Raw genomic sequence first — 15512 nt, 5'->3', positions numbered from 1 at the left:
TATAATAACGTGTAGTATTTTGGCGCATATTTAATAAGGGTATTTTCTTAAACCTGGGTGTGCATTTATTAACCCAAATCCCAATCTCGGCAGAGTCAAAATGCATCAACAAATCACGTGTACACTAGTTGTGATGTGGTTCGAGATGCGTTTTCACGACGTTGCAATTCTTGTATAAAATAATAAGAGGAATAATGATAAAAGCGGGTTAAAAGCTAAATTGCATATAAGTTCTTAATTGTTTAAAAAATCAGTTAAATAAGCCAAATATAATAGTTGAGCGACCGTGCTAGAACCACAGAACTCGGGAATGCCTAATACCTTCTCCCGGGTTAACATAATTTCTTATCCGGATTTCTGGTTTGCAGACTGTAATACAGAGTCATTCTTTTCCTCGATTCGGGATTAAAACTGGTGACTTGGGACACCCTAAATCTCCCAAGTGGAGACTATGAAATAAATAAATAAATTCCGTTTCGATTGTCCTTTAATTGGAAAAAACTCATACGCCCCTCACGGGGGCGGAAAAAGGAGGTGTGACAGCAAGTTCAAGATCGTGAGTGGGATAATTCAACTCATGTGATTTCAACTTTCGAGAGGCATAAGCAATTACTTTCCCTTCTTGCATCAAAACACAACCTAAGCCACGATGAGATGCATCACTGTATACCACATAATCTTTTCCTTCAGCTGGCAAAGAAAGTATTGGAGCTTGTGTCAATAAGGATTTGAGCTTTTCAAAGCTCTCTTGACACTTGTCATCCCATACAAATTTGGCGTCTTTCCCCAAAAGTTTGGTCAAGGGAGAAGCTATAATAGAGAAGCCCTTCACAAACCTTCTGTAGTATCCTGCTAATCCCAAGAAACTTCTTATCTCAGTTGGAGTTTTAGGGAGTTTCCAATCAACAATAGCTTGAATCTTACTAGGATCAACCTTCACACCTTCAGATGATACAATGTGCCCTAAAAAAGCCACTTCATTCAGCCAGAATTCACATTTGGAAAGCTTCGCGTAGAGTTGTCTCTCTTTCAGAATTTGCATGACAATTCAGATATGCTTATCATGATCTTCTCTATTCTTGGAATAGACTAAAATGTCATCAATAAACACCACCACAAATTGATCGAGATAAGGCTTGAATACACGGTTCATTAGATCCATAAATGCAGCAGGAGCATTTGTCAAACCAAATGGCATTACCAAAAATTCATAATGGCCATACCTGGTCCTAAAAGTAGTTTTAGGAACATCTTGCTCCCTCACATGCAACTGATAATATCCAGACCTCAAGTCAATTTTTGAGAATAAGCTGGCACCCTTCAGTTGGTCAAGCAAGTCATCGATTCTAGGCAGTGGGTATTTGTTCTTGATTGTTACCTTGTTCAGCTGTCGGTCATCAATACAAAGCCTAAGAGTGCCATCTTTCTTTTTCACAAATAAAACAGGAGCTCCCCAAGGTGAAATACTGGGACGGATGAAACCTTTCTCAAGAAGTTCTTGCAATTGAGCCTTCAACTCTTTTAATTCAGCTGGAGCCATTCTATAAGGGAGCGATTGAAATAGGAGTAGTTCCAGGGACAAGATCTATAGGAAATTCAATCTCCCTTTCTGGAGGCAACCCAGGAAGATCATCAGGAAATACATCAGGAAAGTCGCACACAGTTGGTATGTCCTTAATACTTGGACTCCCCAATCGTGTATCGACTATACGAGCAAGATAGGCATCACAACCTTGACAAATCATCTTCCTTGCCAAGACCGCAGAAATAATATTAGATGTCAATGATCTTTCTCCTTGAACTACCATGTGTGAATATGCAGGAGTTTTAAATATCACTTGCTTCAACCTACAATCAACCAATGCATGGTGCCTATGGAGCTAATCCATGCCAACAATAACATCATAGTCTCGGAAGGGCATTTCAAGCAAGTCGACAGGGAATACCAGATTTTGAATCATGAATGGACAATCTCGGTAAATCCTGTTAACAACGGCCTGATGACCTAATGGACTCGTGACCAGCACATCAAAGTCAAGTCTCCCAGATTTAACAGTATCAGGAAATGCAAGTGATGAGCAAACATAAGAGTGCAAAGATCCAGGATCAAATAGTGTAACAACAGATATGCCAAATAAGTGAAATTTACCAGCAACCACGTCTGGGCCATCCTGGTCATTCTTCTGTCTCATAGCATAAACTCGTGTAGTAGCTCTTGACCCACCAGCCTGATTAGCTCCACTCGAACCCGCTGCTTGCATATTTCGAGGTCTAGCACTGTTATTAGCTTGAGAATGAGTAGTGATAGGCTTTTGAACTGATCCCTCTGTATGTTAATACGAAAAAGGATTAGGATTAGGACAATCCTTCACTTTATGATCCATACTTCCACAATTAAAGCAAGCACCGGAAGCTCGTCTACAGGCACCATAATGATTCTTCCCGCACTGTGCACAAGTAGGGGTATGAGTTTTGCCTTGGCCATAACTTGGAGTACTGGCAGTAGAAAAATTCGACTTATTCTTCTTATGATGTAATGATTTATGTGTACTCTCAGTCTTGGAATAATCAAACTTTCCCTTTTTGGATGGACCGCCATAATCTGAATTACCCTTCCTAAACCTGTTTTCTCTCCTACTAGCTTCTTCCTTGTCAATTCTTTCCCAAGTAAGAGCAGCTGAAATCAGCTTGGAAAAATCATCAAGTTGTAAGATTGCCACTGATTTTCGAATGTAACCATTCAAACCTTCTTCAAATCTTCTGCACTTGTCTCTTTCACCATCAATAATACCTTTAGCATAGCGAGAAAGCCTGAGAAAGTTTTGTTGATATTCTGCAATAGACATATTTCCTTGTCTTAAATTCAAAAACTCTTTCTTTTTAGCATCACAATAGATAGGGGGAACATATTTTGCACGAAATAATTTCACAAAGTCATCTCAAGTCAGTACCGGAGGTTTTGCTTTTGCATTTGGCACACTTACCCACCAATTATAGGCGCCTTTTTGTAAAAGAGAGATAGCATACTTAAATTTGGAAGCATTAGTACACTCTAGTTGTTCAAAGACCCTCTCCATGTGCTCGAGCCATTGTTCAGCTACCGTGGGATCTGTAGTGCCTTCAAATTCAACTCCGCCCATTTTTCTCATCTTCTCAAAATTCATTTCACTAGGTTCTAACCTTGTCCCAGCCAAGTGACGAAAGAACTCAGCCATTTGCTGGAATGGAGGAGTCATAAATGGAGTATTATAACTCATTGATCTTGGATTACTGCCCACTTCATTTCCACTAACACGAGGATGATTTAGGTCAGGCAAGGGTTCCTCATTTTCTCCCTGAAGGTGAGGCATGACATTATGCTGAGCCTGACTTTCATCAACGGATTCAACAGCTCTATTCGAAGAAGAGGCCATATTAAAATTCCTATAAAAGATAAGATCACACTGCATTAGGGACATGTACATGATGCACGTGCACACAAAATCCAATAAATTAAATTAAACAAGTATGCAAAAATTTATAAATTCCAAGTCATTTTCAAAAAAGAAAATAACAACAAATACTACATACTATCACAACAAAACAAATCCTAGAATCACAAACCGTAGCTCTGATACCAAAACTTGTAGCAACCCCTTTGGGAGGGTACTACTTAGGAAAACAAATCTAATTTCCTACTTACAAAATATTAAAAGAGATATTAATAAAAAATATTTAGAATAATTTTAGTAGCGGAAGTAGGCCCATGCGAAAAGGTTGAAAATGCAATATATATATATATTTTAAAATACACTATAATTTTAATTTAAATGAAATACAATGTCAAAACATTAACAGATTAAAGCAACTTCCTAACTGATTTATACAATCATTCAAAATCACCGCAAGTTTATATTGTACATAAATTTCAAACTATCGGGTATATATAAAAAACAAAGGAAACTAGTTTTCTCCTTTTCTACATATTTACAAGAGAAAGTGTAAATTCAGCATATTACAAGTCTTGAGTTATTAAAACACCCTAATACAATAAAATAGGTTACAAATTCAAGCTACAAGATTTTGGTCTTTAAAATCCAACAAGCCTCCAAATGACATAAGTGTGACATATATATATCATGTATATCATGTACACGTCCCAAAACTATGCAAACCAAGGTGCATATGCAAATGTGATCTCCATAAATTCTCCCAAAGAGACTACTTCACCCTGGCCATCTTCAGATTTCATCCCGAACATTTCCTACGATAGAAAACAACTATCGCTAAGCATAAAGCTTAGTGGTGTATAAACTTTAGGCTTGGAGTCATTAAATTCTCCAATTCCCCTTTTCAGTCATAGTTAGCTCAATTTAACATAATTTAAAACAAGTGAACAAATATATCAAACATACCAATATCAAACTTTGAAGTGTTTCCAAATATCAATCACAATGTTCAAGAGTCTAGAAAGTGTATACTATCAATTTAAGGAAGTATACCAAATATCCATTTTTCGCCCAATATGTACGTCATGCTATCACACTAAGCATAATCAGATATCAAGATGGACCGAAGCACCAAATCAAGTAGGGTCAAAACCCAATAGACAAGAGAATCAAGAACCATATTAAAAATGGCTTCCTAGTTCGTACTTAACACGGACAAGTTCCATAATTCAAGACGAACTACAAATCCAAAGTCAAGATGGCAAAAGATCCGAATCAAGAGGCATGCCAAGTGAGTGACCAAGTCACTGCCACAAGAAGGACAAAGTCCCAACAAGAATGCAAAATGATCAAACAATCCGTACGAATGGGCGATTTAGCAAATTTCTTACAAGACTTGATATAATCCGAATATAATAATATAATTCGAAGACAAGAAAAATAAAATATCAGGTTATTTCAACATATTTCCAGCAAGCAAAAGAGTACAAGTTTATACACAAACCTTGGTATTTTACCACAAAACAGTTCAATCACAACTTGGGGACGTTCGAATCGTCTACGCCGTAAACAAATCAAATTTGTCCACTTCCTCAAACACTTCCCCTTTGATGTTTTTTCAAGGGTTTATATACCTTAAATACATAATCAAATATCTAAATAAGTTCAGTGATTTAACAAGTCAACTAAACATGATATTGGTGAAAATTACCCAAAAACGTTTGAAACAGAAATTCTGGACAGTATCACTGTTCCGAGTTGTGACTCAGTTTTGAAGATCTATACGGACAAACTAGACTTTATAGTCTTCAGAAAAGTTGTAGATCTATGTCTTACCGTTTCAGAACATCTTGAATAACCACCATATCAATTTTGAAAAAAAAGTTATGCTAAAATTACTAACAGCAGTACATGGAGTATTTCAAGAACTGAAAATCTGGGCAGCACCTGTCCTGTACTTTTTGACCCTTTTTCAGGTATATACCAACAAAACTAGATTTTGGTTCCTTCATAAAAATTATAGATTTATGAAATATCTTTCCAGAAAGTCCTGGATCACTTAAATCGAAACTCTGTACAAAAAGATATGTATAAAATACTAGTAGGTGTCTAATATAAAAACGAGTTTAGAAACTTACCAAGAGGAGCAACTTGATCTTCACCAAAAACGAATTTTGTGCATTGATTTAGTAGAAATCCATGGTTTTTTTTATGAAACTTCAGCTTCTTGTTCTTACAGAGGAGAGAGAGAGATAGAGATAGAGAGATAGAGATAGAAAGATAGAGATAGAAAGAGAGAGAGGTAGATAGTTATTTTTCTTTGTTTCTGAAGAGTAGAAGAATAGGGAGCTTATGGATAGATATGAAATAAAATGATTCCTCAACTACTAAATATTCTTAGATAAATACAAAAGGTTGGAAACCCAAAACTTAATTATATACTATATTTAATAACAACTCGTCAAAATAATATTAAGTGTTACATATAGCAACACCATGGAACTTCCTTGCCAATATTAATACAACCTAAAGTAAGAAGTTTTCATATACTGACCATTTCACATTTAGGAAGTGCAAAGTAAAATATTTCCTCGTTATAAAAAATGCTCAATCAAGATTGCAAATATTATAAAAAATTTGGGATGTTACATATCATCCATAGGACAAGCAACGGGCAAAACTTGTTAAACTCAAAGTTCTACCCACGAGGCAAGTGAGATAAAAAAAAAAAATAGTAGCACCAAAGTGTCATATTTGTGCAAATTACCCTTCTTGAATTTTACTAGGTCCAGAAAAAAATGGCAAAGATCACTTCTAGCCAACGGCTGAAACTATTTATATCCGTAGCTAGATGCAAAATTATATAAAATTTATATATTTTTTGTATTTATATTCGGCTATTATTTTGAAAATGGTTGTACTGTGTCATTTTTAAAAAAAAAGGAAACTATCAGCTATGTCCGTTTATAATTAGCTCATTACAAAAAAAATTCAATTCATAAAATATTACTAATATTAGCCAAATATTACCAATATTAACCAATTACCTATTTGTAGCAAAAAAAATGGCAAAATTTTTGGTTTCTTTTGAGTGGATGTTATTAGAATTTGGGTATATCTTAAGGAGCTCGAATCTCAGTTTTCGGATGATTTGGTGGAGTTTGAGGTGGTTTGGATTGAAAATTCGAAGTGGTTGAATAACATCAAAAAAATAATATGTGTATCGCACTGTATATCATTTGTATTTCACATATGTATCAAACATATATTTGTATATTTGTATCAAATGTATATCCCACACACACACATACGTGATACATGTGTCCCAAAGATTTTTTTTGAACTTGATTTTAACTACAAATTTTGATATCAAATCAGTCCAAATCACCTCCACTCATCCTCAAATTTTGTATATTTACTTATCTATATGTTTTCAATCAATTTCAACCATACCCATTGAAAAAAAAAAATTCATTTTTTGCTTAGATTTTTGGAATCTTGTATATATATATATATATATATATTTGTATTTCATCACTTTATTCATGAAATTTTATTTTCGTCTTGTATCTAATGTTGCTAATCACACTTAAAATATGGAAGGAGATTTTTGCGTGTGATTCTTGGAGAGAAAAAACCTTATTTATTTGAATTATCAATTTTTATATGTGTTTGACTAGTTTTGGTAAGTCTATGATTAATGAAGGTTGGTAAGTTGAGGCATTTTTATAAGATTCCAAAAAAAAAATATGAAAATTTTACCTCCTATAGCAAAGCATACACCCTATTTATTATAAACTAAAATTATTTTAAAATATTATTTTCTATAGCTGCCTTTTATATTTTATAGCAAAATAAGTATTTATGGTATATACTACCATTGAGGCATAAAATACGCTATTTATGTTTTTCCTCTCTCTTAGACAGCTGGACATACCTATTTTTAAGGTGATTGTCCTTACTGTATTCATGAATACATGGTGCGAATACATGTGAATACATGTGCGTACAACTGGACTACCCTGGTTTTAGGCGCTTTTTACTGTTGTATTCGTGAATATAGCAGCGCAAATATATGTGAATACATGCGCGTACAGCTGGACTGCCCTGATGTTAGGCATTTTTTTGTCGTTGTATTCATGAATACATGGCGCGGATAAATATGAATACATGCGCGTACAATTGGACTACCCTGATTTTTAGGCATTTTTTGTTGTTGTATTCATGAATACAACGACGCGAATACAACGAATACACTACTGTAACAACTGAATAGTAGCTATAGGAAGTAAGTATCTATATGGTAGCTATAAAAAAGTTATTAACCACTAAACAATAGTGGTTTATGAAAATTCTTCAAAAAAATTTGGAATTTTTACCTCCTATAGCAAAGGTTAACACCTTATTTATTTCAAATAAATACCATTTAAAAATATATATTCTATAGATATCTTTTAATGTTTATAACAAAATATTTAATTTTGGTTACCTCCTATCCCTAAACCACTAAATACACTATTCAGTTACACTATTTTCTTTCTCTCTCTACTTTGATACATGCCATTTTCTTCCCCCATTCCCTGAAAACATGATACTCAATCTCAAAATTCCTCGCACCCACATCACCTACGTTCTCTCCGATCCCGATTTCTCCAATCCCATCGGACGTTGCTTTGGTTCTTCTTCGCCATTGTAATTGATTCACTTTTCATAATGCCTCCTCATTTAACTATTTTGAAGTTTACAATCGGACCAGTCTGGCCTCTTGCCAGATTACTCTTGGTCTAGATTATGCTGCCAATCAAGGACCAGCTTCAAGTGCAAATCCCAATTATCAATGAATTGGAATGACAGATGAATGCCTTGATCTTCACATTGACGAATAAACTGAAGTGAAGCCATGTCATTTAGAAAGTTATAATTCTTTGGAAATCATGAAGCTTGATAGTATATGATGTATGTTGTATGTAAGAAGAGCAAAATTCAACGGATGGCTTTTTACATCTCTTTAACAGAGTCCTTATTCTGCCACCATTGCTCGACGGCGGATTCGCGGAAATTAGGGTTTGTTCTTGAACAAAGACGACGGAGTTTGGGGCTGAGCAACTTGAATTTCCTGTTAATATATTTCAATGTATCTCGTTGTATTTCCATGTATTTCATTGTATTTATTGTCTTTTTTTCATTGTATTTCAATGTATCTCGTTGTATTCCATGTATTTTATTGTATTCACTGTCTCGTTGTATTCCATGAATGTATTCATATATTTTTCTAATTAATATAATTTATTTATTTAGATGTATTATATAATTTCTCTGAAGATTGCTATATTTTTGGGGTGTTTTTCGGTTGAGAAATTTTTTTATAACTAAAAATACAAATTTTGTGTGTTATAATTAAGTTTGTTGAGTTATATTAGGAGCCTATTATGTTAATTGATTCACTTTCCATTTAAAAACAGTGTAATCCCCTGTTTCACGCAATGAATATAGTCGAATACAATAATCTATCCAGCTGTAATCCCACGTTTCATGCCATGAATACAGACGAATACACTCGAATACAACAACTGATTAAGTTTGTTGAGTTATATTAGGAGTCTATTATATTAATTACCACTAAAAAGATAGTGCTTTATGAAATTCACTAGGTTTCTGATTTGGGCTCTCTACTTCATGGGCCAAATCCTGAAACTATCCATACGTAGATTGGGCTTAGGATGGCAACGGCTAGTTAACAAGAGATCCGAAACCAACGGCGTTAAGCGACAAACGGTAATTCCGATCGTCAATCTTCCCCGTCAACGAAATTCAAATCTATAAAAAAAACACTTTCCGTTTCACAACGGCTACTATCTGACATTCCTCATCTTTAACAACACAAAAAAGCCGATCAATTCAATTTCTTCAACCTCCAACTTAAACCCAATTTCTCTTTTTCTGTTGAATGGAATACAACCCAAAATCTCACTTTCAGGTATTTTCATTAACACCTAATTTCTTCATTCTTTTTAATTTCTTGATTAGTGCAACAAAAAGCTTTGATCTTGTTCTGTTTAAGTTCTTGCTGATATTTTAATTTGTGGGTATTCATAAATTCACTGGATTTTAGTTTTTTTTTTTTTTTTTTTTTTTTTTTGGTTTCTTTCTCTTGATTCTGTAAATAGGTGGTTGATTAGACAAAAATTACAGCTTTTGATTTTTGTGGAAGTGGCTGAATAAGATAGTAATATTGTATAAATGTATGTATAATGTTGGAAATGAGGTTAAAGGTTTTATTTTTTATTTTTTAACTTTGTCTGTAATTGTATAACCTGGAACTTTCTGAACTTCCAGAATGTGATTAATTTTAGTTTAGAAGGGAAGTCTTGGCGTAACGGGTAAAGTTGCTACCATGTGACCAGGAGTTCACAGGTTCGAGCCGTGGAAACAGCCTCTTGCAGAAATGCAGGATAAGACTGTGTATAATAAACCCTTATGGTCTGATACTTCCCCGGACCCCACACATAGGGGGAGTTTAGTGCACCGGCCTGCCCTTTTTATTAAACTATGTCATGGTTGTGCTAATTGTTGCTATTTAGCTGTCATGTTTTTCAAAAATAATTGCTTCAAAATACTTGCCATTTTAGAAAATTAAGAGAGAACTACAAGGACAACAACCCAGTAAATTCCATAGAAAAATCAAGAGAGAACTAATTATTAATATTTTCACCTTTATCCGTACTCTAATGAATGTGAGGAGAGACTAATGTGGTGAAAGCAAAAGTAGTACTTAACAAATTGAGATATAAATAATGGTAAGTTAGTTAAATTGTCCTTTTAATTAATATTTTTTTAAAGGGTGCGTAAAAGGCAAACATGACAAGTAAAAGGGAACATAAGGAGTAAACTTCTACTCCGGGGCGGAGCTAGAGTGACGGAAGCGGGTGCGGTCAAACCCAATAGCTTTAGTTCGAACCATATATTTGTCTTAAAAAATTCTTTGAATATATATAAATTATTAATTGAAAACCCTGTAACTTAAAACGATTCGAATCCTAAACTCATAAACTTGAAATTCTAGCCCCGTCTCTGCTTCTACTTGTGTAGATTATTTAGTGCAAATCCATGGATGGGGAAATAAGTAAAGACTGCCAGATCATGATTATAGAGTGAAGATGTACACAATTTTATTCATTTCATTGTAGAAAGATTAAATGAAATGTTATTCCACAGAAAAAGCCTAAATCTTGGACTTTTGTTGAAAAAGAGTGTGAACAAGGAACACCTAGTTATAGGCAGTTTATTAGGATGTTATTTTTATTATAAGAGCACAGCACTAAACTGGAAACTGGACATTTGGGAAGGTTCAAAGGAGCTGAATTTTCATATCTTTCTGTCTAGCCTAAATTCATGTATTTGCTGTGCCTTTCGTGGAAGTAAGAGGCTTGGGATCAACACTTAGCTGGTGCCCCTATAGTTTTTGCTTTTGGAAATTCTAGCTTAACTCAAAAGCTGCAGTGTAAATGCAAAACCTTTTGCCAACAGCTTCAGTTTGTTTGTTTCAGATTTTACCTTTTTGTAGGTTGAGATTATAGTATGTGCAATTAATGTATGCAATAAACTTATGGTAGTTTGTATTCTATTATTGGTAAATCTCTGTTACTACATGTTGAATATTCTGTTTGTTTTCGTATTATCTTATTGTTGTTACGGTTTATTGCTACTGCTTTTTTTTCTTCTTTCCTTGAGCCGGGGGTCTATCAGAAACAACCTCTCTACACTCAAGATAGGGGTAAGGTCTGCGTACACTACCTCCCCAGACCCCACTTGTGGGATTATACTGGATTTTTTGTTGTTTTCTTGTTTTTGTTGTGTTGTTAGTTCTGATTTTATGATAGTTTTTGTATATCCTAGCTTATGCATGCAATAAACTTGTGATAGTTTATTTGTTTCAGTTCTGATCATTTTTGAGATTGATATTATAGTTTGTCCAGTTTATGCATGCAACTTATGATTGTTTGTTTGTATCAGTTCTGATCCTTTTTGAGATTGATATTATAGTTATTCCAGTTTATGAATGCAATAAACTTATGAATTAGATCATGTTTTGATGCTGGAATTATCTCTTATTTGCAAACAGGTGATTTAGTAGATCTAGTTGTGGAGTGAGGAAATGGAAACAGTACATGAAGCACTAGAGGAGGCCAAACTTGAAATTGAAAAGCTCAGGGAAAACTACCAAAGTAAAGTTGAGTTCTGCGACAACTTGAAACGAGCCCACAACGAGCTGGTAACCAAGAATCAGGAGGCAAATTTGAAAGTAGAGAAGCTCACTCATGAATTGACTGGGAAAGAAGATGAACTTGCTGTCACGAAACAACTGTACGAAGCAATTGAGACGAAATTAAAAGATAAGGAGACTGCTGTCAAGCATCTAAGCTCTACAAATGATAAGCTTTGTGCTGACTATGCTGAGATGCTTCGGAAATGTGAAGAGGAGAATAAAGGGTTGGCATTGGCTTTAGATGGTGCCAATGCAACCAATACGGATTTGGAGCATCAGATTCATTCTCTCAAACAAGAGATTGAGGGGCTAAGGGAAGTTGCATCGGCTTCACAGAAGAAAAAGTCGTCGGAAGCTGAGAAGAGAGCCAAAGACTCCAAAGAGCCGAGAAACAATAACGACATGCTACTGGATATGGAGGAGGAAAACAGGAAGCTCGCGGATCAACTAAAATGGAGGAAGGAACAGTTCATGAATCTGGAGGAGGCTCATGGCAAGCTCAGGCAACAACTTCAAAAATGTGAAGAAGAGAATAAAGGGCTGGCATTGGCTTTAGATGGTGCTAACTCAAATAATATGGATCAGGAGCAACAGATTCGTTCTCTCAAAAAAGAAGTTGAAGGGCTAAGGGAATTTGCATCGGCTTCACAGAAAAAGTCCTCGGAAGCTGAGAAGAGAGCCAAAGGATGCAAAGAGCCGAGACGCAATGATGATATGCTACTTGATATGGAGGAGGAAAACAGGAAGCTCACCGATCAACTAAAATGGAAGAAGGAACAGTTCAGTCATCTGGAGGAGGCTCACGGCAAGCTCAGGCAACAACTTCGATTATATGAAGAAGATAATAGAGGGCTGGCATTGGCTTTAGATGGTGCAAATGCAACTAATTTGGATCAAGAGCAACAAATTCGTTCTCTCAAACAAGAGATTGAGGGGCTAAGGGATCTTTTATCATCTTCACAGAAGAAGTCGTCTGAAGCTGAGAACAGAGCGAACACATCCAAAGAGCTGAGACACCATGGTAATGTGCTACTTGAGATGGAGGAGGAAAACAAGAAGCTCACCGATCAACTTAAATGGAAGAAAGAACAGTTCAGTCATTTGGAGGAGGCTCATGGAAAACTCAGGCAACAACATCGAGAGGAGGAGAAAGAATGGGTAAAGGAGAGATGCACATTGCTAGATGAGATTTCTAAGCTGCAGTTGAATTTAGATTCTCAGCTTAGAATATCGAAAGATCTTGAAAGCCGGTTGTGGATGTGCAATCAGGCTTTAGCTCATGAAGAAAGCAGGAGAAAGCTACTGGAAGTTCAACTTGCCGAGTCTAAAACATCCTTTGACAGTGTCTGTGCAGAGTATGAGGAATCAAAGTCTACAATTGAGAGCTTGACAAGTCAGAGGGACAAAGAAATCGCGAATCTAAGAGACATATTGGGCACAAGGGATACACTTCACAAGGAAATGGAGTACCAATTCAGGAGGCTAGAGCAAGAAAATCATGAACTGATGATATCCCTTAAAGAATTCCAGGAAGCGAAAATTCAAGAAGCTGGAGCTTCTTCTTCTTCCTTGTCAAAACTCCGAAACAAGCTCAAAGGCGTGAAGCAGGTGCACAAGGACTGTTTGAGTAATCTCAAAACCAAAGAAGCTGAATGGGCTTCTAAATTGGAGCAACTTACGTGGGAGCTCGATTGCTGCAATTCTTCATTACAGAGCAAAGACACATTAATAACTGAACTTCAAGAGGAGTTGGAGACATGTGAATCACTGACACTGCAGTTAACACTACAGAATGAGGAGACTTCGATGATGCTGTTAGTGTTAAAATCTCAGTTTTTGGAGCTCCATCAAAGAGTTGCTGGTGATTATGCTTCAATGGAACTGGAAAAGAGAGAAGGAGTTGAGAATATCTCTACTCTAATCACGCAGTTGAATACAAAGAATGAAGCTCTTGTTAGAGTTCAGAAAGATCTTGAAAAGGAGCGTGAAAAGGTAGCACTGCTATCAGAAAAGGTCGAGTCGTTGAACTCTGAAGAACAACAACAGCAGCTTCCTTTACAAAGAGAGGTTAATACACTGAAGAAAATGCTGAAAGAAGCATCTGCTTCTCAACATCATCTAAAGGAGCAGGTATTGCATACAAAGAGTGACTTGAAACAAGTTCTCGATGCCTTGGATAGAGCAAATGAAGAACTAGCTGAAAGTTTCAGTGAAGGAAATGAACTGGAATTTGAATTGCAGGTGTGGAAATCTGTTGCTGAAAAGTTGAAAGTCAACCTGGAAGAAAACCAGGTTATGAGGAGACAAGTAGAAGCCTCCCTCCTTGCCCAAGCCGATGTTGAATTTGACCTCAAACTAGAGACAGAAAACCTTGAACTCAAGCTAGCAGAAAAAGATAGAAGAGTGAATGAACTCCAGCTGCAGCTCTTCGACTTGAACGAGGAACTCACGAGAAGGGAACAAAAAACACTGCTTAATGTTGAGGACAAGACGATCTCTCAGGATCTTCAGAAGGAGGTGGAGTATTTGGAGCAAGAGTGGGTGAGAAAAGAGCTTGAAGGTGCCATTTTAGCACAAGTGGAAGCAGAAACAAAGCATAAGAACGAGAAAGAGAGCCTCTACCAGCTTGTTGAAGAGAAAGACCGCAGAATATATGATCTTCAGAAGGAGGTGGAGTATTTGGAGCAAGAGTGGGTGAGAAAAGAGCTTGAAGGTGCCATTTTAGCGAAAGTGGAAGCAGAAACAAAGCATAAGAACGAGAAAGAGAGCCTCTACCAGCTTGTTGAAGAGAAAGACCGCAGAATATATGATCTTCAGAAGGAGGTGGAGTATTTGGAGCAAGAGTGGGTGAGAAAAGAGCTTGAAGGTGCCATTTTAGCAAAAGTGGAAGCAGAAACAAAGCATAAGAACGAGAAGGAGAGCCTCCACCAGCTTGTTGAAGAGAAAGACCACAGAATATATGATCTCCAGCAGCTTGTTAACTCACTGGAAATTGAGTTTGAAAGTTCAACTAGCTCATTTTCAGTCAGACTCTCAGAGATGCAAGCAGAGGTTGATATGTTTCATAAAACTTGGGAGAAGATGAGAACAGCTGAGATTCTGAAGGAGATCGAAATACAGATGAGGAACTTGGTGATTGCTGAGTTGGAAAATGATTTGTCCGATTCTGTTGGAGAAAGGACAGAACTTGAACCTAAGCTAGAAGCGAAAAGATCAGAGATAGATATGTTGCAGCTTAGACTTGAAAAACAAATAAGAAGTTCAGATATTGTGATCAAGAAACTTCATGGAGAAAAGGCGAAGCTTCTTGACGATGTCAATAAATTGTCATCAGACAAGGACAAGTTGCTTGATACTTTCATGGGATTATCAGAAAGAATCGACCTTATATCTAAGGAAGATATGCAGTTAAGTGTGAGTTTGGAAAGGATGGTACAAAACTGTGACAACAGCAGTATGTTGGAAACAGACTTGAAATGGGATAATGAATTTGATCCTGTTAAAGAGAATAAAAATAGACGACAACCTTCCACTCCAACCAAGAGATTAGAAGCTATTATTGATGATAGATCGCCGTTGAGATCTCTCAACAATTAGCTTGTGTAATTCAGAATAGGGAAGAGAAGTTATTTTTGTATAGCTTCTTGACAAATGTAGTTTTTAGTGATCCTTGTTATTTACTTATTTAAGAAACCAAGGAAAACTGTCATTTACCTCTGCATTTTGACTTCTAATCGTCCATTCTCTTTATCTTTCAGCACCAACCAAGCATAAAAAAGAAAAAAATTACTTCATCAAATATCATTTTCAAAAAGTAA

At 36.0% G+C, this 15512-nt stretch overlaps 3 protein-coding genes and 1 long non-coding RNA gene across 4 annotated transcripts; 1 reads left to right on the top strand and 3 right to left on the bottom strand.

Annotated features, from left to right (window-relative positions):
- Positions 1–502: 502 nt before the first annotated feature.
- Positions 503–1042, bottom strand: LOC104221396 (uncharacterized mitochondrial protein AtMg00860-like). The gene has a single exon (XM_009772460.2). The coding sequence runs from the start codon at positions 1040–1042 to the stop codon at positions 503–505; it is 540 nt and encodes a 179-aa protein (XP_009770762.2).
- Positions 1043–1880: 838 nt separating this feature from the next.
- LOC138869678 (uncharacterized) lies at positions 1881–2846 on the bottom strand. Its single transcript, XM_070147319.1, has 2 exons — positions 2408–2846; positions 1881–2326 (listed from the first exon to the last, which is right to left on the bottom strand). Exons 1-2 carry the CDS (start codon positions 2844–2846, stop codon positions 1881–1883), a joined length of 885 nt encoding a protein of 294 aa, XP_070003420.1.
- Positions 2847–3905: 1059 nt separating this feature from the next.
- On the bottom strand, positions 3906–5748 carry LOC138891145 (uncharacterized). Its single transcript, XR_011407468.1, has 3 exons — positions 5567–5748; positions 4933–5062; positions 3906–4243 (listed from the first exon to the last, which is right to left on the bottom strand). It is a non-coding gene; the product is annotated as an uncharacterized lncRNA (long non-coding RNA).
- A 5185-nt stretch (positions 5749–10933) lies between these two features.
- LOC104244296 (uncharacterized protein At4g38062-like) lies at positions 10934–15391 on the top strand. The gene is made up of 2 exons (XM_070147318.1): positions 10934–10960; positions 11569–15391. The coding sequence occupies exons 1-2, from the start codon at positions 10934–10936 to the stop codon at positions 15289–15291; spliced, it is 3750 nt and encodes a 1249-aa protein (XP_070003419.1). The 3' UTR covers positions 15292–15391.
- Positions 15392–15512: the final 121 nt, after the last annotated feature.

Source organism: Nicotiana sylvestris, chromosome 5 (assembly GCF_000393655.2).
Source record: "Nicotiana sylvestris chromosome 5, ASM39365v2, whole genome shotgun sequence".
Taxonomy (NCBI): domain Eukaryota; kingdom Viridiplantae; phylum Streptophyta; class Magnoliopsida; order Solanales; family Solanaceae; genus Nicotiana; species Nicotiana sylvestris.
Note: the sequence above shows the minus strand (reverse complement) of the source record. Positions and strands in the feature narration are given on the sequence as shown.

Excerpts from the sequence above, each read along its gene's own strand:
- LOC104221396 (XM_009772460.2), bottom strand. The coding sequence starts at position 1,042 with ATGCAAATTCTGAAAGAGAGACAACTCTACGCGAAGCTTTCCAAATGT.
- LOC104244296 (XM_070147318.1), top strand. The coding sequence starts at position 10,934 with ATGCAAAACCTTTTGCCAACAGCTTCA. Across the intron at positions 10,961-11,568 it reads ACCTTTTGCCAACAGCTTCA|TTGTGGAGTGAGGAAATGGA; the intron begins GTTTGTTTGTTT and ends TAGTAGATCTAG.
- LOC138869678 (XM_070147319.1), bottom strand. The coding sequence starts at position 2,846 with ATGTCTATTGCAGAATATCAACAAAACTTTCTCAGGCTTTCTCGCTAT. Across the intron at positions 2,327-2,407 it reads TGCCTGTAGACGAGCTTCCG|AGGGATCAGTTCAAAAGCCT; the intron begins GTGCTTGCTTTA and ends ATTAACATACAG.